The sequence below is a fragment of the Lepisosteus platostomus genome, chromosome 4 (assembly GCF_059453375.1).
Source record: "Lepisosteus platostomus isolate fLepPlt1 chromosome 4, fLepPlt1.hap1, whole genome shotgun sequence".
NCBI lineage: Eukaryota > Metazoa > Chordata > Actinopteri > Semionotiformes > Lepisosteidae > Lepisosteus > Lepisosteus platostomus.
In genome coordinates, this window is record NC_142614.1 from 51,805,669 (window position 1) to 51,832,020 (window position 26,352).

Below are 26,352 nucleotides of genomic sequence, written 5' to 3' on the forward strand. Positions count from 1 at the left end.
ATATTTGGATTGGATAGGTATTCACCCCTTTTGGTAACGATTTGAAAATCCTAAAATTAAAGTGAGCAAATTATTTTGGCAAGTCACACAATTTGATAATTGGCCTCTGTGACCAATGACAGTGTTTCACATGATTCCAGAAGAAAATACACCTCTCTTCGTAAGCCACCTACTGTATATCATGGAGTAGACCAAGGAACTTTCAAAACACCTCAGAAATAAATGTGTAAAAGACACATATCAGACATGTATCACACAGATCAGGAACGGGGTGTAAAGACATTTCAAAGATACTGAATATCCCTTTGACTGTTGTGATGTCTATCATTAAGAAAGGGAAGGTGTGTCATACAACCCAGACATTGCTGAGATTAGACAGTCCTTCCAAACGTGACCAACCCAGCAAGGAGAAAACTGGTTAGGGGTGTCTAACAATGGTCACTTTAAAAGAGGTACAGAGTTCAATGTTTGAGATGGTAGAGAATGTCAAAGCCTCAACAATATCTAATTTTCTCCAAAATGATGGCCCCATTGGAAGGGTGGCAACAAGGAAGCCATTAGTGAACAATAACACATATTAAAGCATTTAAGTGATATTGCAAACATGTGGCAAAAGGTTTTATTTAAAGGAGACAAAATGAAACTTTGTGATCTAAATGCAAACCGTTTCATCTGGCACTAACTCAACAACGTGCATCCCCCAGTAAACACCACTCCTAAGGTCAAACATTTGTTATGGGGCTGCTTCTCATCAGCAGAAACTGGAAAGCTTGTCAAAACTGAGGGGAAAATGGCTGGAGCAAAGAACAGGCAAAACACACAAGCCTGCTTTAGTCTACTACAGACCTAAAACTGGGATGAAAACATTTTATCAGGGGGACAATAACCCAAAGCACAAGGTCAAAACTATTGTACACTGAAGTGGCTTAACAGGAAGAAAGTGAATGTCCTTGAATGGCCCAGTTAAAGTCCTAACTAGAATCTGACAGTAATTCTGTTGCAAGATTTGAAAACTGATATCCATCAATGATTCCAAACCAATGTGACAGAGTTTGAATAGGTGAAGAACAGGTGAAAACTGCACCATCCTGCAGTGCAAAGTTAGTATCTCAAAGAGATTTATCCAAAAAGAATGACACCCAGAGACATACAGTAAAGACAAAAGAAAGTCACCAAATACTGACCCCCGGTCTTATGCAATTATTACTTATGCAGTTAGTGTTTTTTTATTTTTCATTTGCAGTTTTTGCCAACAGTTAAGTTTTTTCACTCATAAAAGTGTTTAGGTTCAGCATTCAATTCGGCTAAAATGTTACCTTTAAAAAAATGAGTAAACACCATTTGTAATTCACCAGAATACGTAACAGATTGGGACTTCACTGGAAGGGGATGAATTGTTTTGATAAGTATACAAAACATATGTTATTGTTCATCACTCACCTAGTCTCGGAGACGTGATAGTGTTCACGTTAATTTTCTCGTTGCAGGGCTCTTGGTGGCAGGGTCTGTAAGCTGCAGGTTTCTCGGATGAGAAACATTCATTGCCATGGCGTCCTGTGATCTTGTGCATACATTGAATCACCCTGGACTGCATCCCCTTTCCACAGGTAACTGAGCACTGCAAGGTAAAGTATATCTATATTACAACCCCAAGTTTAAGCAAAAGATGGCTCATAGTTACAACTGTAAAAATATGCAGTATTAAAAGATTATATAAGGACCTATGTTTGTCAATGTGACTGTTAGATGAAATGTATTGATTTAAGCCTGTGGTGAATGCAAAGTCTAAAATGAGAAATAAAAATAAATTGTTTTAAAACATAAATCAAAAGCAAATTAAAAGGAAATGAAGGTTATATACTTATTAAATATTATGATACATACACACGTCAAAATAGAAATACTGCAAGAGGCTTTTATGCAAATACACATGTATTTCCTAATTCTTAATTGGCTCTTAAGAATTAGCAGCACTATATTGCACACTTTTGTTTTCGTGACCTTTTGTTATAATGTAGCACTTTTAAAATTTAAAATGTTTCTACAATATAATTTGTAACATATGAATGCTCCTTTCTCTTACTTTCAGATTCCTTTAAATGCTGTTGTTTCAAAGTGATTTAACTGTTTCACCTGAGTACACCTTTGCACAAACATTAAATGACTAATTACACAAAATACAGTACAATTCTCTGATGAGCACAGGCATTTCATTTGTTGAAACAGAACTGTTTTAAAATATGTGTGCTTAATGTAGGTAGACAGTAGTATAGACATGGGAGAGTTGGAAAAAATAACAAAACAGACTAGTGAGCTTCCTGTGGCCTCAGTGTTGTGCTTTCCTTTGACAAATGTGACCTTGATATTCTCCAAGGATTGTATGACTTTAAAAAAGAAAACATTTTGCTAAGAAAGGAAAAAATAGAATTTATTTAAAGTAGAATATTGTTTTTCATTTTCCATTATACAGTAATTCACTATTTTAATCTGAGTATCTTCTTGCCCAGTAGGGAACACTAATTTTTCCAATGTTTATCACTGTTTAAATATTAAGTTATGAACCTAGCAAATCTTTAATTAAATGTTTAAAGGTGGTATTTTGTCTTAATATTGATTTTGTTTTCAAAGCAGAATAGATGCATTTTAGAGCATGGTATAAACAGTAAATTATTAAAATGCCAAAGACTGTAGGTAAATAGTAGTACAATTACATTATGCAAAGTGCAGGGAGTAGAAAATCAGTTTTTGGTTGCATATTCCTTAGAAGTAATAGCTGCATGAAGTTTGCAACCCACTGAGCTCACTTAACCATTTGAGACTTTGCTACAGTCTGATTGAATTCATACCTAATCTTGAATTGTTCTGAATAAGTGTTTCAATTTCTTCTCCAGAATGTAAAATATATAATCAACTGTAATTAAATCTGGAGACTGACTCCTGATTTCAAGGATGCAACTCCTTGATAAGGTATTGGGTCATTGTGACCAAAAAAAAACTATTGGGTGAAGCACCACCCAAAATGTATGGAATAATTTTCTTCGATATAAGCAGAAAGAATGTTGGTGTACACCCTCAGAACTAGTTAATGATTTCCAAAAGTGGTCATTTATGCAGTTATTCTGTCAAAGCAAACTGCAACCAAATTTTGAGTTTTACACATTGAGGTCAATGTGTCTCAATACTTTAGTTCCCTAAAACCATTGGGTTGAACACAAAGTACTTGTTTTAATATGATGAAAGTATGTATGAATTACCCCAAAATATAATGTATATTATACTGTAGTAGTTCAGGTGGGTAGCTGCGTCAGCATGCATAGGCTGCAAAGGAACAAGTAATAGGTTTATTCCATGCTGAAAAAAAGAAGAAAGAGAACACAACGTTTCGGCCATGAAGCCTTGACACCTGAAGAAGGCTCCATGGCCGAAATGTTGTATTCTCTTTCTTCTTTTTTTCAGCATGGAATAAACCTATTACTTGTTCCTTTGTATATTATACTGTACTTACAGTATATTAATCTCATGATCATGAAGACATGACTGTAAGGTTAACATAGCTTGGACTTTATTGTCCCAGATATTCTTGGAGCACACTGTACAAATGATTTTGAGGATTAGAGTGAATAATACAGTACCTCTGTACTTTTTCATGCAGTTTACATAAAATTCACAGGATACATAAATGGGATAGCGGGCATGGAAATGGTAGTGAAAACAATTCACCACCTAGTGGTGATATATTCCATAGTGCAGAGAACACAAAGGACATAATTGCATGTTGGCTGAAAAGCTATTCATCCTGAGTTCACAACACAGAGCATGTCTCATAAAGCTTTACTACCCAGCAGGTAACAATGCTGCTTCCACATTTAGAGATGGCTGTAGGCAATGAAACCTATGCCTAAGCTCCTGCAGTCTGTCAAGCTTCCATTTCAAAGTGTAGCCACCAGGCAGTGTGATATTGCTGCCCCTGGGGCTTCACACCAAGCATTTATACTGATACCACCAATAGGCCTGTTATAAGCCTGAGGTCCTAACTCCACCCTCTTCCTGAGGGGATAGATGGATAGGCCAGTCCTTACATTTCCTCTTTCATTGTTCACATTAGGCAAGTGACTGAGACCATTTTATCTCTTATCTCTTCTATCTTTACAGTTTATTGTCAAGTCTATTAGCTTTTGCTTTTTCTGTGGATTGATTGACAGCTGGTGTCTTTGATCTACCATGTTCTGGGCATAAACTGAGGTATTGCCATTTTCTCTGCCTTATTTGAATTATTGTTAAGCTACTAGCTATTGCTTTCAAAACAGTACAGTAAGATTTCCATTTCTACCTGTATTTTTAGTTTCTAATCTTTGCCTTAAAAATTTTTGCTATTCTGTTTGTTTATTTTTGTGTTTAAAAACTTTATTCACCTTTTTACAAAATACTTTTTTTTTTAATTTTTGAAGAAATTGTTCCACACTTTCCCTTCATCCTGATTGTGTTTTTAACAAGGCTTTCAGAAGTGAACTCCTCAGAGCAGTAGTTCTCAAATGTTTTGGACCAAGTACCACCCCTAATAAAACCAAAGCATCCAAGTACCACCTACAAGTCATCTTCTCCTAGGAACCCCAGAAAATCTCAATGACCAACATGAGTGCGCGTGCACACACACACTCACATACACATATAAAAATATTATAATAAACTTTATTTGATATAGCGCCTTTAAAGATGGCTTCTCAAAGCACTTTACAGAATGACAAAAGGAAAAACAACAATTAAAAATTAACAATAAAAAAGCACCCTTTCAGTGAGAGGGGTGAGCCTGTTAAGTCGAGCAAAGCCTAACAGATCTTAAATCATCAGGCATTTTCTTGACGGCCAAGGCCTTGCAGTGGATGCTGCAGTTCATATCTGGAGCAACCTCTCTAATTCTTGCAACTACACCACTGTTTCGGCTTGTCATCGCTCTAGCACTGTCTGTACAAACTCCGACGCATTTTATCCAGTCGATGCCATTCTCTTTGATAAATTCATTCAGAAGCTGAAATATGTGCTCTCCTGTAGTTCCTGTTGGTAGCGGCTTACAGAACAGAAAGTCCTCATGGGACACGCCCTCAAACTCATATAGAACGTAAACGTGCAAATTGGCCAAATCAACAACATTTATAGACCATCTAATTGCAGTGAAAAGCATTTGCTCATCTTAACACGCTCTATCAACGTACGTTTGACATCATCCACCATATCAATAATTCTATGAGTGGCTGTGTCTTTCAGAGGTGGCAGCAGGTCGAGCTGTTTAGTAGCTTTTTCTCCGTACATAATACAGTATGTGTCAGCTCTTTTGCCAACGGTAAATAAGGTTCTTCAAAAATAGCGTGGGGCTTACCTGCTTTAGCCATCCGCAAGTTTGCATTTTTCCCCATTTCCATTTCAGGAGTCTGTCTCAGAAGTTAAAAGAAGTTTTTATTCCATGCGCATGGGAGCGAACCACAGAGACGCTCGGTGTATTTTTCTCAAATTAACCTAGAACAGTTCTTAAATATTTTTGTATTTTTTGTATATTAAATATTTTCATAGTACGCATTTCTATGCTTTCCTGTGCTTACAACATTGGCATTGTTCCAAAATCACGCACATTCTCCTACCTCCCTATTTGCTGGAGATAACGTTTTTTAAATACAATTGGTCACTTGCGTTCGTAGCACGCATTCCTATAGAATGGTATAGAATTACATTGTAGCTCTTTTGTCCACTCAAGTATTAGCGCGTGCTGTATCATAGTACGTAGGCTGCGTATTCGACACAAATTAATTTTATTAAAATAGAAAATATGAAAACCCAGCCCAATGTTTCAGTGCACACAACTAAGTCATATTGTGAACTGCCTGGCGGAGCGCCGTGTACCACAACTGGTACGCGTACCACAGTTTGAGAACCACTGCCTCAGAGGAAAGGACAGAGGAGATAGAAGGTTTCTGTGTGGTGGCCTGCACTCTAACATGTCCTCCACTGACAGACATATCTGAACAATCTCTCACACAGGGTTCTCCTAGGTTGGTTATTTCACAGGAAAGTCATCACTGCACGAGACGTTACATTATGATATTTGAAGTGGCTGCAGGTCAGTGAAAATCAGTGCTCTATAACTAGAGCGGGATTTTGACCCTTCAGCACTTTAACAGTAGTTTAACATACTTGTGCAGATGGAAAACACATCAGTGATATCTTCCTTTATTGCCCAAGGTGGACTAAGATGCTGGTCTTTCAATTTGAATGTAGTATATCTCCTTGTGTCACAATACATCCCTTCTAGATAATGATATCCTGGCACACTTCTGGCCACACATTGGGATATAAGCTTTTCTACCAGTGCAGCTATGGCCTTTGTCCCTGAAGCGGAATGTTCATTGGTTCTAGTGTTGTCTTTGGTTGTTATTCATTTGGTCATTATACTACTCAGAGTACTAGAGCCTAGGTAGTTCAGTGGTAGCTATTCCAACAGTGGCGACTACCTATAGTGGAACAATCGTCAGTGAAGATTAGCTAAGAAATAAGTAGAGATAACATTGAAAAATAAGCCGTTACAGACCAGGTAGCAGTGTCAACACCAGAAAGAAGTATGGGCAACAGACAGAAATATTTTCCTTCTTGGAAAGCCAAGGTGGCCTGTTAGCGACAATGCAAATAGGATTGTGGATTATGGATTCCAGTGTTTAATGACACACTGGAACAAAGGAGGCAGTTACAAGAAGGTTGGGAAACGTGGATATGGCACTAGAAATATTGGCAAACTAAAGACCCTTTTCAGGAATCTGTTCTTCTCACCCCACATTGGGAGGGGATAGGGAAGACAGTACTGTCTAGCTGTCTGTTTGTCGTGACTGTGTAACCATTTTCAATGGAACCACCTCTGCTGCAGTAGAAATCAATGACGCAATAGAAATGTAGGCCTTTGAAGATTATGACCGTCAGAGCCCTAATGACAGACGTTCAGAGTAACGCAGTACAATCATGGCGCAAAACTCAGTAAACATGACAACAAATGTAGGCAGCAATTATGCATCACCAATTCTTTGGAGGTTAAGACAGGAGTCAGGGAATGTTGTAATATTACTCTAATGCCGTCCTTTATATTTTTTACCATGATGCTACACCTGACCACCAACAAGCTAGATAGATGCTAAACTATGCTGATGCTGAAAAAGAGCTCCCTTCTTTATTCTTCTGGCACAAGTAATGATGCTGTAGCATATGATCATTTGGAAGCATATCTCCAGGCAATTGTCAGTAACTTTAGTAAGGCATGCAAGAAAATGGGACTGATGTTTAGTACTTATTAAGCAAAGATCCTCCACCAAACAAGCAGCCAATAAGCAGATAAGTACAATACTTCCGGCATTTCTGATGCATGATGTGTGATACATCAGATTGTGGAAAACATTGGAATCTCTGCACTTCAAAAATCTTTCAATTTTCATGTGACAAAAATAGGAAAAAGTAAAATTGGGAGTGGAAGAAACAACATGCCGCAGTCCGAATCAGCAATCCAGGGCCATTCATGCTACTCATAAACACAAACACCAGTTTGTAGATGCCAAAACTGGGATCCCAAAACCTATTCATTAGCGTACCTCAGACCACTATATTTGACAATTATGGGAGACAATCATCCTTGACAATCACCAAAGAAAAAAAGGATATTTTGAATTGGTAATTTTATTCTAAAAGTACACTGCATAGCAACACAGATACTAAACCTTACATTTTGCAGAATCACATATTATTATTATTATTATTATTATTATTATTATTATTATTATTCAAACCTACAGACACAAAATAAGAAAATAAACTGTGGTCAGATGAAAATCACACTGCTTAAGGATCAAAACAGAAAAATATACTTAATTAATTTATTTACACTTTTTACCAATAATAATAATATTCCCCTTTTCATCAGACTCCTGCTTTCAATTATTAATCAGATACATTATGTTAACCAGTCATCCTACCACAAGCAAAGCCAAACTTTGAAGCCTATAGTGTTTGCCAAGGCATGAGTGAAACACCAGGATTGCATTTGGCTCCTGCCATTAGAGTATTTAACTGGCTATGAAAATTTGCCAAGCACAAAAGGCAGTCATAAATACTTATAATTCTGCTAAGACATCAGATCATTTACACCGGAGACATCGTGATTAAAAACTCCTGATTGTTACAAGCAGATGTCAAATATTCTTTAATGTAAGATTTATTCAAATACAGAACTGGATTTTATTATATATTGACTACATGGAAATGTATGTGCTGCCGAGCTATGTACTGCACACTCTAGTCTGTGCAGCAGTTGCAATAACTATCCTCATTCAATGAAAACCTTTCTTTAATGGCTTAATCCAGCATTGAATGGTCAATTCAGGTATGATGCCAAATATAACAGTGCTCAGTAATTATAAGCTCTAACAGTTGGTTTCTGTAAATCTTTAAGAATGTAACACAACAGAAGTCAAACCTTCCTATGTTTGTCAACTTTGTGCCCTTTATAGAGATCTGTGTCTTACATTAAGATATGAACCCAGCAAAATGTTAAGATAAACTGTGACAAAACAGAGGTTATACTGTAGGTTCCTGAAATCGGTGATTTCAGTGTTTGTATTGACAGGGTTTAATTGAAATAAAACCCTTGGTGTTTCTCTTGACCATGTTTTGTGATTTGAAGCTTATGTAAAGAACATCAAAAGGGTACCTTTATCACTCAGCAGTAGCATTGTTCTGTTAAGGTCCTTGCTTTGTATGTGTGTGCTTAATTTGCTTTGTGTGCTAATTAATACATTCTATTTTACAATAAGACCAGTCTTAATAATTTGAGTATTTACTAAGGTGCTCTATACTGTAGATGTCCATATTCTCAAAATTCTGCAGCTCGTGTGTTAAAAAAAACTCTCATCCCATGTAAACTGCACTGACTCCCTTTGAAATTTGGAGGGTACTTTAATGTTTTGTTAAGGCCTTACTGCATGAGTATAGTCCAACACATGATCTGAGATCTTCTCATTTAAGCCTTTTTTCTTTACTGAATATCAGGCTTCACTTTATAGGCAACAGAGCATTCTGTTCTGTGCCACCACATCTGTGGAACTCATTGCCCAAATCCATTAGAGATTTTGTGACTGTAAATATTTTTAAAACTCATTTCACCATTGATTTAATTGGGTCCATTACAGTGCTTTTTTCTTTTCTTTTTTATTCCAGTTATGTGTATTATCCATAGTCTGCTATACAGTGTTTTGGATTTTTTGGAAAGTGCTTATAAATAAAATTGTATGTATAAAATCTCAAAAAATGTTCCTACATTATTACTTAGTAATTTACTGCAATCCTTAACGTGACATGAAAATGGGCTGAATTTCAGGACTGCATGTCAAACTTTTCAAAGAGCAGGAAATTCACTACAGATTTAGATTAAGGAGGTCATGCAAGACAAATTCAGCTCCAGTTTTACTGACCCCTCAGGGTAAACAGGCCCTTAAGGTGCAGAACAAAACAAGTATTATCCTGACCACTTAATGCTCACCTCACAGTAGATAAATGCACATAGTGCAAAATGCCCGAGGTCAGCCTAATAGATAATAGGGTTTTCCTCACAGTGAGCTAAGTAAAAACATCACTCAAGAGATGCATATAGTGTAACAAGTGCCACTCTCAAAACTCATGTCATGGCAGCTCATGTGCTTAGAACTAGTTCATACCCATTCAGAAATTTGCCACAGGCCTGACCAGAAAATGAACTGCTACTTAATGTTTAAATGCTATATAAACTGTATAAACAGAACTTTACAAAAAATAAATATGATTTTCATAAATGAAATAATAAAAAATCTAAAAAAAAGTTGATTTAAACCACTCTGTGAATAATTAATTATTCTTAAAGATGTTATCAATACTATACAGTAACAAAATCTACATAGAAGCATTTGCGTTTTGATTCACTACTGCCCTTAAGTAAATTATTTCATTTGTATGTGGCTGTAACAGGACATTTGGCTTTCAAAAACATTTAATACCATGTTTCCAAAAATCCTGAAACTAAAGTGTAGTGTATTGTACATTTATGCTAGTAGCATGTGTTTATGTGTTTAGGAGCCATACTAAAAATAGTCTTAACTATGGATAATAAGAGCTTAAATGGGTAATTCCTGTTTTAAAAAATAAAACACAGCATATGCCCATAGGACATGTTTGTTTTCAATTTTTTATAGCCATCAATAACTGAAAAGTTCAGCACAGACCCATTTGATAATTTGACCTCGGCAAAATTCAGGACAAAGGAATCTTAAGGGGAAACTGTTTAATCCAGCCAATTTGTGTTTAAAGAAGAGAAATACATGAGGATATTCTATGGTGTAGCAAACTGAGACTGCAGCTGTCCTTTCCTGACCTTTAGGAAAGCATCTGTATTCAGACTGCAAGCTGAGCAACTGAACACGTGCCTGGTGAATGGGCTCATGTTTGTACAGTAAATAGAAGTAGGTTAGGCTTTAATTCTACTCCTCTTGTTATGTTAATTTAAACAAATAAGATAAATGGTCTGTAAAGTGCCTTTTCAAAGGAAGAATAATATTTTTAAACTTTAACCAAAGCCAAAAATGTGCACACTGGGGAACTTCATTTACTTTATCAGGAGATTAGGGGGGTGTTTTGTGATACATTTTAAATGATCTTTCTATTTAGAAAAAAAAACTTTTAGAAATCTTTTTCTAAATATTTTGCAGAGCTACCAAAATGTAAATTAAAGTAGATGTAACTAAGGTACATTTATTTTGTTTTCTGAACATTGTTGTGTTATTTTTTCAGGGGTTAAACTACATTGATAACATTTCTGAGTGTGGTATCCAGGGAAACATGGTTTGCAGAAACTTCAAAATCCTCTATATGTGCACTAAACACAAACAAATTGCGGAACACACAAAACAAAACAAGTAAACATAATTTTAGCCTCATAAAATAGAAGAGTAAAAAAGGAAAATGCAGAAAAAATTACTTCTCATTAAACAAATAATACATACAAGTACACACATGCAATGCACATAGTTTCTGGGATTTTGCATAACTGTATCCAGAGGGCATTCAACAGACATAAGGATACAAGTAATCCTTATGTATAAGGATACATACAAGTATCCTTACATAAGTAAATACAATTAAAGGGAAATAGCTAATGTATTAAATTATTACACATATTTATTTATCAACATGCATTAGGATATGAAACAATATTACTCACTATTGAATAATCTCACCATAATGGCAAACTTACTATGAAAACCTGAGGATGTTTTTCCCAGTTGTACCACAAGGAATGTTGACCATGAACAGTAACATTACTCAGTGTTAACGTCCATCAACAGGAAAATTGCAAATATTGTTCACATTTCTGATCCGTCCTCAGAGATATGGGCAAAACAACACTAACTAATTGCAACATAATACTGTAAATGTTGGGATACATAGCTATAAATGTAAAATTTGCATCATGGAAAGTAATGTTAATGGGGATTATTTCAATGAAAACAGTTTATTTTCCCAGGTTTAAAGCAATGCCCCTATACAAACAGGTTAAAGGAAGTGAATAGAAAAAGTTGATATGTAGTTTGAATAGAATACTAAAACCCTTAAGAAAAACAATGCACTTTCTCTGGATCAGCAGTGAACAGGTTTTAATTGAATTTATGTAAAAGTGCATTTGAGACTGAGCACATTGTTTTCAAAAGGGTTGTGGGAGCCTTGAACCATCTACCCAGCTACACTGTTGTGACTTACAGTATACTCTGTGATCCTTCAACAAACAAAGAAATGAGATTCTTAGCTAATTACAACCAAATGCTCTAAATGGGCTAAGCGATGTCCTCATGTTTGTAACCTCTTTAAATGTTCTTATTAATCTTATGTCATGCAACATCTCTGTGGACTTATAAAAGCTTTTAATCAGTTATTTGATGTTCAATAATAATTTGGAGCAAACTGATCATAAGCAATAGCCAAATAACACAAAATTAAGTGTCTTTGATTTGTCATTTGTTTAACCACATAAATACAAAACAGTAAAGAGCAAAGACTTAAATTGGGTGCGTTCCTCAACAAAGATAATGAAAAGAGATGAGTGTCTGATCCAATATAGAGCCCTCAACTCAGAGGACTTTTGACAAGCTAAGATTTTTCTGTGGTTGAGATCAAAGCACCAAAAGGAAAGTCAGATATTTGATGGAGCTTTGCAAAAATAAAGTGCTTGGTTTTTCAAATAAAATCTTCTGATGTCACCCAACAGGCACAGCAGTGTAAACTTGCAGCTCTGTGCACTTGTATTACTAAACACACTTAGGATGATTCTCAGTAATATTCTTGAGGTTTTTTTTAGGCTGAATATTAAGAATGCTGGAGTAATAATCACAATGTCATTTCTCTTAAAACACTTGAGTGATTTTCTAGGAAGCTGAATAGGGCGATGAAATACTACAGCATGTAATTAACAAGGAAAACAATTTAAACTCAGCTGAGTTTACAAGCTGAGGCATTACAAACAACAAGCCAAAGTTTTACAAACAAGAGCAAGAAAATGAAGTCATAAAAAAGCAATATCCATAATAAAAATTATTACTACTATGAGAAACAACAAAAAACAAAAAACAATTTTATAGACCTCATACACAAAAAGTTTCCATTGTGGATTATCAATTTTCATTATATAGCAGTTATATGAAATTAATAACAGAGTATAGGCTGATAATGAGCTGGAAGCTCAATACTAGTGTATTATAAAAGAAATTGCTAGAATATTAAAGTAACAAGCTGATGTTTGTGTAATTTCAGACAATATAAATACCAGTTGATGTGGCACTCCAGAAAGTCTTTTTTAGACTAAAGTGTAATAAAAAGTATCACTTTTTGAGGTCCTTTGACTGTATTTATATCCAAAGTATGGTACTAGGTAAAGAAAAAAAAAGTCTGAATTCTAAAATATGCAAAAAGTATATACTGTATTGTTTCTGAAGATATAGTTCCTATCAACAGCTGGTTTAAATCAACAGCATGACAAGAGGCATATGTGAAGGCCAATAACTGAAAAAGCAGAGGCGTTGGAATGGAATAAACAAAGAAGGCCTTTGTAGGTTTATTTAGAAGTTGTGAAAACATTCATTGAACTTACTACAACGCTTTTGTCATTTTACAGTATGTGCTATGTGTGATATTTACAGTCTGTGAACTGACCTGGCATCTTTTACAAATTGTAATGTTTTTTTTTATAATGTGCTGTCTGCTGAAATCTTTTACATCAAGTAAGATTGTGAGAGTGTGTTGGTAGAGGTACATGCTAAGCACAGTCATAACAGTGTACATTAATATCACCTTTGACCAGTCTCCCGCTCTCCAGAGGTAACATTTGGAGTAATCCTCACAATCCTCCACCTCCCGAGGACGCGTGGACAAGTCACACTTCCTGCGGGGGTTGGTGCACTTCACAGAACGGTGACGAGCCCCCTTGCCGCACTTCACAGAGCACTGAAACGCAACCCCCCCCCCCCAAGTGGTTACAGTCTACAAAGAAGGCAGGATTTTGCACAAGATCACAGATGTCACCTTACATTCCCATCATCTGTTCTAACATGTCTCATGGAAAAAAAAAAACCAAACACACACACATGGCTGTGACAAGAATTCAGCCGGCTGATCAAAGGGGAAAAAAATATTTCTTCCCTTTGGTGTCAGTAGACACTCCTGGCAGCTGTTTTGGTTTAGATCTTCAAGATTGCTTACATCCACAGGTGAATTATTGGCCTGTGCATACCTTGTGCGAAACTGGCATTAAATCACGTGTTCTAATGGGTCTCTTTGGAAGGTCCAGACAAGGATGCTGTGCTGGCAATGGTAAAGACGTACTTTTCAAATCAAAATGCAGAAGCTGACTGGACCAGACTAAGAATTTAGCATTTTAATGTAGCACCCTTATCACATAATCCCTAACAGTAATGCCTCTACGGTATACATTTGTGCTCTACATAACCATTAAGATGAAATCTCTCTCTCGGGGCAATTCTTTTTCATATTTACTAGAGGCAGTGCTCTAGGACAGTGGTTCTTTACTGCATCCTACACTCCTTTGGATGTTCTTGCATACCTTTTCAAAAATTGGTGAAGTAGGTCCGTGCTTTAAACCTAAGATATATCATGACTATAGAATGAAAGGTAGAATTATTTATTTGAATTTTGCAGTAAAATTAATAATACATGAAAAGTTACACTCTTTTTTAAGTTTATCTTAAAATATCTAAGTCTCGTGAGCTGTAGTGTACCTACATGCCTGTGCTTAATTTGTGTTTTTGATGATTCACCTTCTAAAAAAATCTGGCATCCACCCAGAAAATCCCACCCCCAGAAAGGGCATCTCAAACCCCAGAATGTGTGCGCACCCCAGGTTACAAACCACTGCTCAAGAAGAAAGTGTATGTCAAAAACTTTAAAAACACACTATGTCACAACGTCTCTACAAGAGTTTTCAGCTAATAAAAGATTTGTGTATTGCAACCATTTGCATCTTGTGCAGGTGGAAGAAATTTATATTACCTCAGACCACTCTCCTGCCTCCCATACTGTCATACAGTCCTGTCCCTCACAGCGCTGGGTTGTAGCAGGCTTGGGGCCAACACAGTCACGGTCTTTGGCTCTGACAAGAGCACCATTGTGCAGCTGCTGTGTGCAGGCCACCTGTCTGCTTTGAGTTCCCTTTCCACAGGTCCTTGAGCAAGTGGTCCATTCTGTCATCATCCACCTGAGGTAAAAACAACATGTTTCTAAGGCAACGGAGTCTTGTTCCATTGAACAACATGGTGAGCATTACTCAGAAAGTCATCTCACAGGTGCAGGATCATCAGTTTCTACTAACTCTTTACTTTGTGCCTCAAGCAACAAAATGTTATTTTTGGCAGCTGTTTATTTGAGCCATGGTGAAGATATGAAAGGAATTTCACTGTGTAGTATGCATAAATGAGAGCCTAAAGATTATATGTAACATATACAGCCTATATTGATTTTCCTTTAATATAACAGATGGACAAAAACTGTACAGTTCAATTAGGTCATGCACTGAATCTTACTACTTGGATTGTAAATAACGTTTATTGCTTTAGGAGAACAATTATTTTACCAGAGACACTAACCTTTTCACTTACTGTAATTTATGTTGATAGAACAAGCAGACTTCTATAGTCATGGTGACTGGGATGTTTTCTTTAATACTGGCATATAATTTATTTAGAAGGTAATGAATAATCTGTGACCACTGTACTAATTATGTCTTAGAATTGCTTAGATAATTACAGAATTGTATCATAATCTTTTTTTGTCTAGAAAGAACAGACAAGGACAACCTCCAGGGAAAACTGCTTTGTGAAGAACAGGATGTCAGCATTTGACCAATTGCAAAAATAATATATTATTTCAAGCACAAGAATGTATCTAGTTTTTTATTCAAAATATTGTTTTTCATTAGACAAATAATGTTAATTCACTACAGAAAACAACCCCCAAGAATCTGAATGCTTTGTGAATGCTTGGAATGCTTGGTGAGAAACATTTGGCTTAACCTGCTTGATTAATGGGTAGCCTCCTGGCCAAGGGACAAGGAGTCTCAAACCCCATTCAGATTGAGACAAGAGGTAGAGGATGGGCCAGAGGAGGGATGCTTGAGATGAGTGCAAGGAGAGGCATTTGAGTTCAGTATATGTAGCTAGTTTTGTAATGATGGTGATTAGGTACAGTTGTGTGAGACTTGTCATTGTTATCCCTCCCAAAGCTCAGTTAGTAACTTCCATTTAAAACTAAAACTGCTGACAAAGTAACCAGTCTTAATTCTCTGAAGAACAAGAATGACTTGCAAATGTTGCTACCAAATGTGAAGAGATACAGACAGTTAATAAAGATAAAGGAGAAAATTATGCTTTTTTTTAGTTTAGTCGGGGTTGAAAGGTTGAAGCCAAGCTAGATCTTGGTATTTTTCCAGCACCCTGGTGCTAATAACCTTTCTTCTTCTGAAAACACAGGCATGGCATCTTCGATATTTCAACAGCATGCATTTCTTCCAATAATCCTAAACACTAACATCTTTGTTTGTGCACTAAGCCCTGAACAGTTCTGAGAGAAGTTCTTTACAAACTTGCCTTGCCTGGCAGGGCTGCTCATTGCATTTGCGTACTTGTGGCTCCGGTTTAGTCAGGTGGCGGCACTTTCTGTTGTCTACCACGCTTGTTGTCTTGTTCATGATCTTTGTGCAGGACACTATAGTCTTTCTTTCCCCTGCAATGAGTGAAAAAAACCAATGAGAAGCCTATTAATCCTTTAAGAAGGTAGAGCGCTGTTCCTGTCTTTGCAATATAGTAATGTATTTCAGATAATGAGACAACCTTTCATTTGTCAAGAGTTAGTGGTTTAACTAAAATCCAGTTGATATCACATAATAGTCATAATTATCCTAATAAAAATATATTATATTTCTGTAGTGTCATTCCAAAGAATCCCAGATCATTTCATCCAGGGGTTGGGTGGTACTTCCTCCACTCCTACAGTGCAGCAGTATCTCTGGTTAGGTGCCAGCAGCCCTACTACACAGCAGATCATAAGGAAATGGGGAATAACTTAAGCAACTGCATTTAAAGGGAATGTTTATGGGGGACTGCTTGTGCAAGCTCAAGTGTAATTCAGCCAGGACACTGGGTTTAACATCTTGTCACAGGATCTTTGGGTATGAACCTTCCTGTAACATCTCATCCAAGGGAAGGAATTGCTCAGGCACACCTTTCACTATCACCATACTCGGTAAATAGTTACAAAATTTTGATCCCAAAGGAAGAGTGTCACCTCCTTCTCCACTTTCAGCAGCAACCTAGTTTTAACATCTCCCATCCCAGTTCTTACCAGGAATAGCTTTGCTAAATTTCTAAGCTGCTAATACTGCTTTAACTTTTCATCTAGCTATTAACTACCATCTTAGTCCTGTTACTGATTTATTTTTTTTATACTGAAGCAACCCAGTATAATATATTTTTATGTTAAATTGTTTTATGATACACTTTGATGAAGTGCTGACTTACCAGCCACAAAAATGTACTGTGTGAACTGAATTTATCAAATTTTAATTGACAAAGCATGAGAATGTGCCCTCATCATTATAGTGTACACTGTCTTTCGAGTCACAGGGAGGGTCCCCTCCTACCTCCACCACACACCACGTGGCAGTCTTCCCAGCCTGAGTGTGTCCACATGAAGAGAGGCTCATTGGCCTTGGTGCTGTGGTTCTCAGGGACGGGCTCCATGGGGATGGTGTACTCGTAATGGATGCCATAGTTCTGTTCATTGAAAAGAAGCACCTGGAACCAAGGACACAATAAAACCAGGGTGTGGCAGGCAGTGTGTTTAAGTTATAAAGAGCTCTGGCATTGTGACTTACTTCCTGCACCATCATACTTAGGCCAGGTTTTCAGGCTTGGATACAAAATGAAGTGAAAGCGCCCTGTAGCCGTGTACTAAATCACAAGCTCACCTGACAGCTAAAGCGCATTCTTAACAGGAAGGGAAAATTGTTTCACTTAAAGGAAATTGCCCAATTTCTAAAACATGAATGGCTTTCTATGTTGAAGGAAACTATAAAAAAATGTTTGTTTGGGGTTATGTTTGAGACCTTACCCTTAATCTGAGCTCATCTTAAACAGATAAAAAACTTTTATTGAACTAAACAATAATAATTGCAAGTAATACGTACAGTACATGCTTTGAAGTTTTCAAGAGAAAGGGAAAAGATTGATTGTTAAAAATACAGCTAGGCACAGATAGGTAAAAGCTGATTATTAGTTGCACCATCTGTTTTTAATGTTAATGGTTGTGTGAATATTATATTGCAATAAACAATTATTTTTTATTAGAAAAAAAAACAATCAAATGGAAAATAAGCAAATGCATTCATTAAGCGTACCCAGCATAACCAAATAATATTCTTTAACTGGGTGACCAGACTTCTTTCAAGATGTTATTTGTTCTCATTAACAAGATTGGTAAGTGATGCTGATCATTCGGAAATTCATCAAATTAAAAGGATGCTGCTGTAATAGATGGGACTGTCCATTCAAAGAGCATGTAGGCTGTTTAAATTTCCCCGATTTAAGAAAACAAAAACCTTACATTTGGGAGAGATAGGGTATTAAGACAAAATTCAGGTGTAGGTGGTTTAAGATGATATCTACTGTAGTAGAGAGGGTCATGCAATTATTGACATTTTTTTCTACATATATTTTGGCATAATGGAGTGTCTTTAAAAAGAACACACCTGTGCCTTAATTGTAATTAACATATATAAATTGATTTTTTTATGTAAGAATTTAGCTTATTGAAGGATCTTATTTATTTAAAATGAACTCAAGATTCAAACCTGATTGGTGGTTTCTGTGATGTTTAACTGTTATCACTGTCTACAATTAACGTGGAAAAAGCAATGCCTCTTGTAAAAAACCTAACCAAATAACAAATTATTGTAATGAAGTGAGAGTATTTAGTAGATAGGATGAGAATTGTATGCCAGAGAAACCTTGTCTGCTTCCTTCTTACCAAAAGGTGCAGAGGGGAAGTAGTGGGGCCTTTTGCAGAGATTTTTTCCCACAGTCCTCTTCTGACATAATGAACTGTAGTACCAGCTATGTTGAATGAACCTGGATGCTCGATCTTCCAGTCACTGTTGATGGAATGCTTGCTGGCATCTCGGAGAGCTGCAATGAGAAACGTTTTTTCAAGCAGAGTGATTCCTAAAATGTAGACCTGTTAATAGCAAGGGTTATGACCAGTAATAGAAAATAAAGAACAGAACAACATATTAACCCAGATTTTCAAATGTAACACAAAAAGGAAACAGTTAAGAAATACTAAATACATTTTCTAATTAAAAATGACAATTATGTTATACAATTCAATGATGATTGAATCGGTGTGTTGTCCTTTCAAATTCAATATTTTTTTTTGTTTTGGTTACCGTATACAAATTGCTGCAATTACCATTAATGTATCTATTTTCTAGCCATTTCTTCTAATTCAGAGTTGCAGGGGAGCGACTACACCGGTATGCAAGGATGGGACACCAGTCCATCTCAGAGGAGACACACACAGACACACTCACACTTAGGGGCAATTTTCCCAGAAGCTATTTAACCAATCAGTATGTTTTTGGACTGCGGGAGAACACCAGAGCGCCCAGAGGAAATCCAAGTGAAAACAGGGAGAATATAGTACAAACAGATGGCAGATGGCACTCCAGACAGATGGCACCCCAAGCCCCCAGTGCTGCAAGGCAGCCATGTTACCACTGTGCCACCATGCTGCCCACTACAATTGCCAGGAGAATAAAAATGAATGTCTTAAAATGTATAAAAAAAGATAAGAAGTGCATGGGACGGGACATGATTTAATTTCAGAGAATTACCCACATATTTTATTTAAAAGGACTTATAGAGAGTGCCCCATTAAATATAAGATAGGCAGAACTTTCTTTCATGCTTATGAAAGTAATTTTCTGTATCTTCATTTCAAAAAGCACCCGGATCAGAAGGGATCCTCCTATGCCCAGAGCGAAGCTGTCTGACTGTGGGTAAGCTGTGTTAAAGAGTAAAGGCCTTGTGATTGATGTGAGTCATTCTGGACGATTCATCTAGCTACATAAAAGAGGGCCTTTTGGCAGATGTAATTTTACTGGTAGCTGTCAGCTGACACATATTATGGCCCCTTCTGTACAATGAGAACCACATGGAATACTGGCTTTTGGTACATACATTATTTGATAAGAGCACATTTAGTTTTCCTAAAACAATATGTCCAGAGACAGAGATGATTATGTTCTCCATGAAAGACATTTGCTTTAGAAAATGTCTCCAAGAAATATTCAGAATGTTAGAAAACACAGTATGGCAGAGGCAGAGGGCCCTGGCTATGTCAGGGGAGACATCCCTAAAACATCCCAGAAGGTGATTAGTCCAATGTAGCATTAGCTGATACACAACATTCCAACAGTCCAACATTCTGAGCCACCCAAAGAAGGCTCCACGGACAAAATGTTGTGTTTCTTTTCTTTTCAGCATGGAAAACACCATTACTTGTTCATTTCCAGCCTATGCATGCTGACGCAGCTACCTACTTGAACATTCCAACAGGACCGGAAAGGTGGAAAAGGTGGAGGTGCACACTCTACACAGTAGTACATCAAAAACAGCATAGTATGCTATGGACCACCCAATTCACCTATTCATTATAATACATTCTTATATATGAATGGATGGGTGTGTAAAGGAAGAGGTGGCTATTGTGAGAAGGTTTAATCGTCCTCAAACTCTCTGAGAAAACAAGTAGGTATGTAGTTGAAAAGTTACATCTAAATATTGTTTACTTATACGATTATCTGTGTTCTTGTTGTCAGAACACATGCTAGGAGGAATGTTTGTATTCGTCTACTGCTTTCAAAGCATCAGGCTTAATGAGTAAAACAGAGGTGAGACAACCATCAGACAACTCTTAACATAATATGCACTTGAACCTCTATAGGTAAAGTCCAAAACAATGTGACACAATTTTAGGAAAGCGGACCACAAGGGAATGAGACAGAACATTAGCAGAATAAGACTGACACAAAATCAATAGAAAACTAAAGGCAGCAGTTTAAATTTTTTTTGCTAGAACCACAGAATATATTCATCTTAAGAGTAACTAAATCAAAAGCTAAAAATCAGAAGACAAAATGGTTTAATATCTCATTTACTGTACATATGTTTAAAGAGAAGTTTCTAAAATATGTAAGAACAGCATGTACTTCTCTATTTCTCTATTGTCTTCCTCTAACTTAAAAAAATTGACAGCAATAGCAAAGGCCTTAAAGATAACATCATAAAATGTTTAAAACAACATTCTGAATATATTAATTGTACAATTCTGGATCTTAAAATGTAAACCACACCTATAACCCATAATGTATTATTCAGACAGGGACACCAAAGAAAAATAAGAATCTGTTCAAATGAAAACTCATGTTTGCCTTATGAATGAAAAAAGCTTAAAGAAAACTGTTAAACAATTTATAAATACATATATATACATACTCTTAATTGGGAACCCATAAAATGCCTACTTTAAGTTTTGTATGTGATTACCAAAATGTGAGTAAACAGTATACAGTATATGACTTCGTTCATGGTATGCTGTGCCATTTAAATCATGCCTTTTCACTCTAAATAATTGTTCTATTTGGTTTGCAGGGGAGACAGAGCCTATCCCAGCAAGCAACAGGAATAAGGCAGGTTACACACTGGATGAGACACCAGTCCATCACAGGGCAGAGAGACATACTGTAGTATGTCTTTGGACTGGGAATACCTGCTGAAAATCCACATGAACATGGAGAGCACATGTAAACTCCACACATATACAGTACAGTAGCACCTCAGGGTCAGAATTGACCCCAGGGTCTGAGTGCCGCAAGGCAGCAATGCTAACCACTGCCCCAACACGCCACCCTACAGCAGTTTTAAAATGTTGATAGTGTGTAAAGTTATCTAACCACACATTACTTTCATCTACACAGGTATTTCTGTTTTAGCTTTTACCTGCTTTTATATGCTTAAACAGAATCATTACTATAAATCATTTAAAATTGACTTTAGTTACAAATTACTTGATGACTGTCTTTATTACCCAAATAGCTGTGTGCAGGCTTTTCTTCAACAACTCTGATTCTTCTTGCCCCTGCAGGAATCACTACAGCTTCAATGTAACCTGTAGAGTAACAAAACTGTTTAATCTTGTACACAATGCATTCATTCTGGACATTAATGTTTCATTTCTTTACATTTTGAGTACAGTAAACCCTCAGTTTAACAGAATTTGCTTTAAAAGACTTCAGATTTAACAGACAAAATATGGCATATGTTTCTAAAATCAGAATTCCTGGATCCCCCCCCCCCCCCAATGTTGTAATGTACAAATAATAAAAGAGAGTTAAAATGATAATTACATTGTTTAGAAATTCAGGAATATTGGTGCTCTATAGTAGTAGGTCAATTCGTTACAAAGGATATTTTTCATATACTTTGGTCAACTTTCTACACTGTATTTATGATACACTGAATAAAAAGAGCTTATATATTCATGAGAAAAAAAGTACAGGAAGAATTTTCATTGACTGTCAAAATATCCAGTAAATGCTTTCTCATATAACAGTGTGTTTTTGTGCAGAAAAAATATAATTTGTTATTTAATGGAGTTTAGGAAGTAACGGAACACTTTCCCCCTATTAGGTCATTAAACTGAGGTTTAACTGTACGTTTATTTCTAGCTGTGTTGCATATTGGTGTATGCCACCAAGCTCATTTTTGTATTTTAAATGGACTTTATCACTTGGACACATAATGAGTTTGCCTCACTCAACCTTCTGTTAATTACTTGCTGTTGTAGTTGTGACATACTGTAAATGGGACCTGCTACTTTGTGAAAAATATTTTTGACATAGTCAGCTAGTTAATGGTTTTCTGTGTAATTCTGTATGAGTGACAAAAAATGTTGTTACTGTTGTTTTTTTTTACCTGCACAGGCAAAATATAGTAAATGTCAATACTGTATATCAATGTGTATGCTCTTGGTACTGTAAATCCCTTTAATAAACTGTGCTAGGGATTACTCTTCTAAAATAATACAGAGAAGTATTTTCCCCAGGAGTGACCCCTTCTGTAGAAGGCCAAGGAAAGGTCTGGTTTGTGGTATGTTCATTTATTCCTGGGGAAAGTAAAGTACCAGGGCTTTTTCCTCAGAGTGGTGTTCTGAAAGAAAACTGATACCCTGAAAATGGCCTCACAAGAGGCAAAATTGTTGGTGTGTGTGCTGCAGGCATGCCAAATCGGAGCTTCAGAGGCTTGCAGGCCATGGGTGGTGGATAAAAAATACCTTAAGGAAACAAGATTCAGGGTTCAATACAAAACAAGGTACTGAACACATCATCTACAGAGATTTATCAGCTGATGTCGATGGCATTTTCTCACATCATGATGGAAATCAGGTGATATACATGAAGATGTGTAAATATATGTTATGTAGAATAATATGTTTGCAATAAGTCAAAGTTATATTTATGTAAAGCTGTATATAAAGTTGTATTGTTTTTTTGTTCTCTCTCCAGTATATACATCTGAGTGATGTGAAAAAATAATGTAAAGTACAGGGATAGTCCTTTTCTCTATTTGCAAGAAATACAAAAGTAGCTTTGATAACAGGTTCCCATCCTTGGTTATTATTTTTTTTTAGTTTGCAAGTGGTATGTAAAATAAAAGTAAATACAGCAAGCATTTACTCTACCTGCCCCCCTAGTATGGTTGAAGTCTCCTTTAATAACTTTGCATGACTTCCCATTTCCGTTGCACACTCCACAGTGGTCCTCCCTGGCCAAGGAGCCTACTACGCCATCACAGCCCACTTTCTGCAGCAACAATAAAGTTTTATCCTCAGCAGGTTATTTATTTAAGTTGGCTATACTGTGTGTATAAAAGAATATAATACCTGAATCATAAAAATCACAGTAATGGTTTGATTGAACCATAAAATCTGAATGTATGCAGTTTAATTTGTTGTAGTTACTGTATGAGTATATTGAATATGGTTGCACTATACACAGTATACTGTATATTTCCAAACATAGATATACTTTACATGTTACTTATGGTGAAATAATTAGATTACACATACAGGTCAATCAGCTAATTGTGTTTTTTGTTAAGGTCATTTTTTGTGCCTAATTTAATTTAGGTTTGCCACAACAAATCATTTGAATACTTACTTATGCAATCGAGGCAATCCCTTTTTCTTTTGTATTAATTCACAATTATTTTGATTGTTTTGAATATGTGTGTATAACAAATATTAATAGCTACTTCAAAGTGTCTGCTGACATGACTACAAGCTCTACAAAATATGAAATCAGCAAGGGCTTGAATACTTTTGCAAGGCATTCTGTTATTTTTCAGTGTCTTGCATACAATATACAGTTTTAATTGCATATAATCACCAAAAGAAGGATTTTTTGCTACATGCAACTCAACAGCAAGTGTTTAGAAAATACTTTAATCAATGGCATTATTAATAAAAAAAAATTCAGACGTGGGAAATAATTGCTGTTGAGTGCCGTGGATCTTACTCCACAAGACACCAAATATATAAAAAAAACTACATCTGTGAGTCCCAGAATATAAAGCTTTATACCTTTATAAGGCAGGAAACTCACGAGATAGTTGTTCTAGTGTCAACTAGAGAGTACCTGCTATCAGGAACAACTTTGGATCCATTGCTAGTGTAATCTTTTGCTCAGAGACTAACTACAATCATCCCACTAATGATTAGCTACAGTCATCCAACACTTATTATACTTTACAAAGTATTGGTTGGTGACACTGACACAGTAACAACTGTTGATTGCAATCTGTTTTTGGCTCACCACATTGTGATAGAAAATGTGCAAGACTTTATCTGAGTGGAGGGATAATGTATATTGCTAGCCATCACTTTTGCATCTCTGTATGCTGAGTGTAAAATTGAATTAAGAATATCTGAGAAATAACACCTATAAAAGAGCTGTGAAACAATCTATAATGATAGATTGTCCTTCTAATTCAACCATAACTGCCCAGAAAACAGCTTCTTGAATGAATCTAAGAAAGAATCCTGAAACTCCATTCCTCATACAAAGTAACTAACTGCTTGTAGTCATTCATTCATTTTTGTACACTTAGATAGTACCAAAAAACACATTTTTGAAATCTCTTAGGTTCAATTCATTATCTCCTCTTCTTTTTTCAATACATGATTCAGCGATAGAAACTCAGCTGCATCACCCGGAGAACTTGCCTAATCCCAGGACTCAATAGAATATTGTTGGCCCTGGAGCTAGATTCCTTAAGGCTGTTATGTGCCAGTGCAAGGATACTGCAGATGGGCTAGCAAGTAATGCATGTGCATAAATAATAGACAAACCACTGTCCAACAAAGCAGCTGAAAGTAAGGAAACAAGTTTGCATTCTAATTGCATCACTCCTTTTTCCTCTCAAATGCTCTAATCAGAATTGAAACAATGTCATTTTTTCCCTTGGTTTCAATTAATTGGAAACCATATATTTCCTGACTAACATTTTTGTTTCTGAAATGTTCTTCTGAACTGAAGGGAAAACCAAACTGTTGAAATAAAGTGCACATTCTGATCCCTAAGGGGTCTATAAAAATAACATAGGATAGCCAAAGGCTTAAAAGATGCTTGCTAGTCTTATGATTTACAGGCATTCTGGTCTGCTTGGCTACATATAAATATATTTATACAGAGTTCAATGTTGAATAAGGGGTGATCAAGTATTTATTTCATTCTCTTCACACGCAGCTATGATATATAACTATAGAGTTTACAATTATAATTTTTGTATTATTTTAACCATATGTAAGATATCAAATATCTACTGTAGTTAAAATGCATGAAATACTGGAACACAAAGATCATGTTAATTTGATTTTTACCACTTAATGCATAAACTCACACTAGATTCTGCTAGGTATATTTTCCTAAGTTTAGAATCACCAATTAGTTCTGATTTACCCCCCAATGTTGATTAGCCAATGGTGTGTTTTTCAAATCTTCTCAAGTCTCTGACAGCACAGCCTGCCAGCAGGCATCCAGGTTGCTGGTGTCACTGTGTTATTGACTGTCTAATCAACCCTACCCTATGTACTACTCAGAGGGGGAGGAGGTACCTGTGAACATGTCATCACAGAGCTCAACCTGTGCTCAGGCAGGTCCCTTTAGCAGTTGAGCCACTCAGGAGGTCCGCAGTAGAGATAGTTTCTCACAGTATTTTCCCGTGGAGTTGAGGAGTCAGGCCAGGCACTTTTCTGTCCAGCCCTTTTCCTACCAAGGAGTGCCCACTTGTCCAATTAACAATTCAGTATTTATTCCCTCTCTGGAAGTTTCTCCTCCTTTCTCAACATTGAGGTGGAAGCACTCTGACATTGAGACCTCTACAGAGGATCAGTTCCCTGCGCATCAGTGTGACCACCACCAGCAAACCTGACAAACCTCACTTGAAGTTCGGGTAGCTGCTTCACCTCTGGGTCCTGACGAAGACTAAGCTTCCAAGCATTTTTTTTTCTGCCGCCCCTGTTCGAAGTCACCTTTCCTTTTCCAGGACTCAGCCTTTGGCCCCCTTGCAGAACCTTCGGCTGCCCCCGCCGAGCTCTGCCTGAGTCTTTCCTTTAGTACACCGA

General features: G+C 36.5%; 1 protein-coding gene and 1 long non-coding RNA gene across 2 annotated transcripts in view; one reads left to right on the plus strand and one right to left on the minus strand.

Annotated features, from left to right (window-relative positions):
• LOC148673403 (A disintegrin and metalloproteinase with thrombospondin motifs 19-like) overlaps positions 1 to 26,352 on the minus strand; it is a 120,535-nt gene that overhangs the window by 4,179 nt on the left and 90,004 nt on the right. The window contains exons 15-22 of the mRNA XM_088629823.1: positions 23,410 to 23,530; positions 21,757 to 21,837; positions 18,637 to 18,794; positions 17,252 to 17,405; positions 16,200 to 16,335; positions 14,608 to 14,812; positions 13,393 to 13,545; positions 1,441 to 1,618 (exon numbers count right to left, since the gene is read on the minus strand). Of these exons, the coding sequence (XP_088485949.1) occupies positions 1,441 to 1,618; positions 13,393 to 13,545; positions 14,608 to 14,812; positions 16,200 to 16,335; positions 17,252 to 17,405; positions 18,637 to 18,794; positions 21,757 to 21,837; positions 23,410 to 23,530 (1,186 nt within the window). The remainder of the gene's footprint in view (positions 1 to 1,440; positions 1,619 to 13,392; positions 13,546 to 14,607; positions 14,813 to 16,199; positions 16,336 to 17,251; positions 17,406 to 18,636; positions 18,795 to 21,756; positions 21,838 to 23,409; positions 23,531 to 26,352) is intronic.
• On the plus strand, positions 1,489 to 21,764 carry LOC148673404 (uncharacterized). Its single transcript, XR_015936015.1, has 4 exons — positions 1,489 to 1,625; positions 19,613 to 19,666; positions 20,151 to 20,244; positions 21,321 to 21,764. It is a non-coding gene; the product is annotated as an uncharacterized LOC148673404 (long non-coding RNA).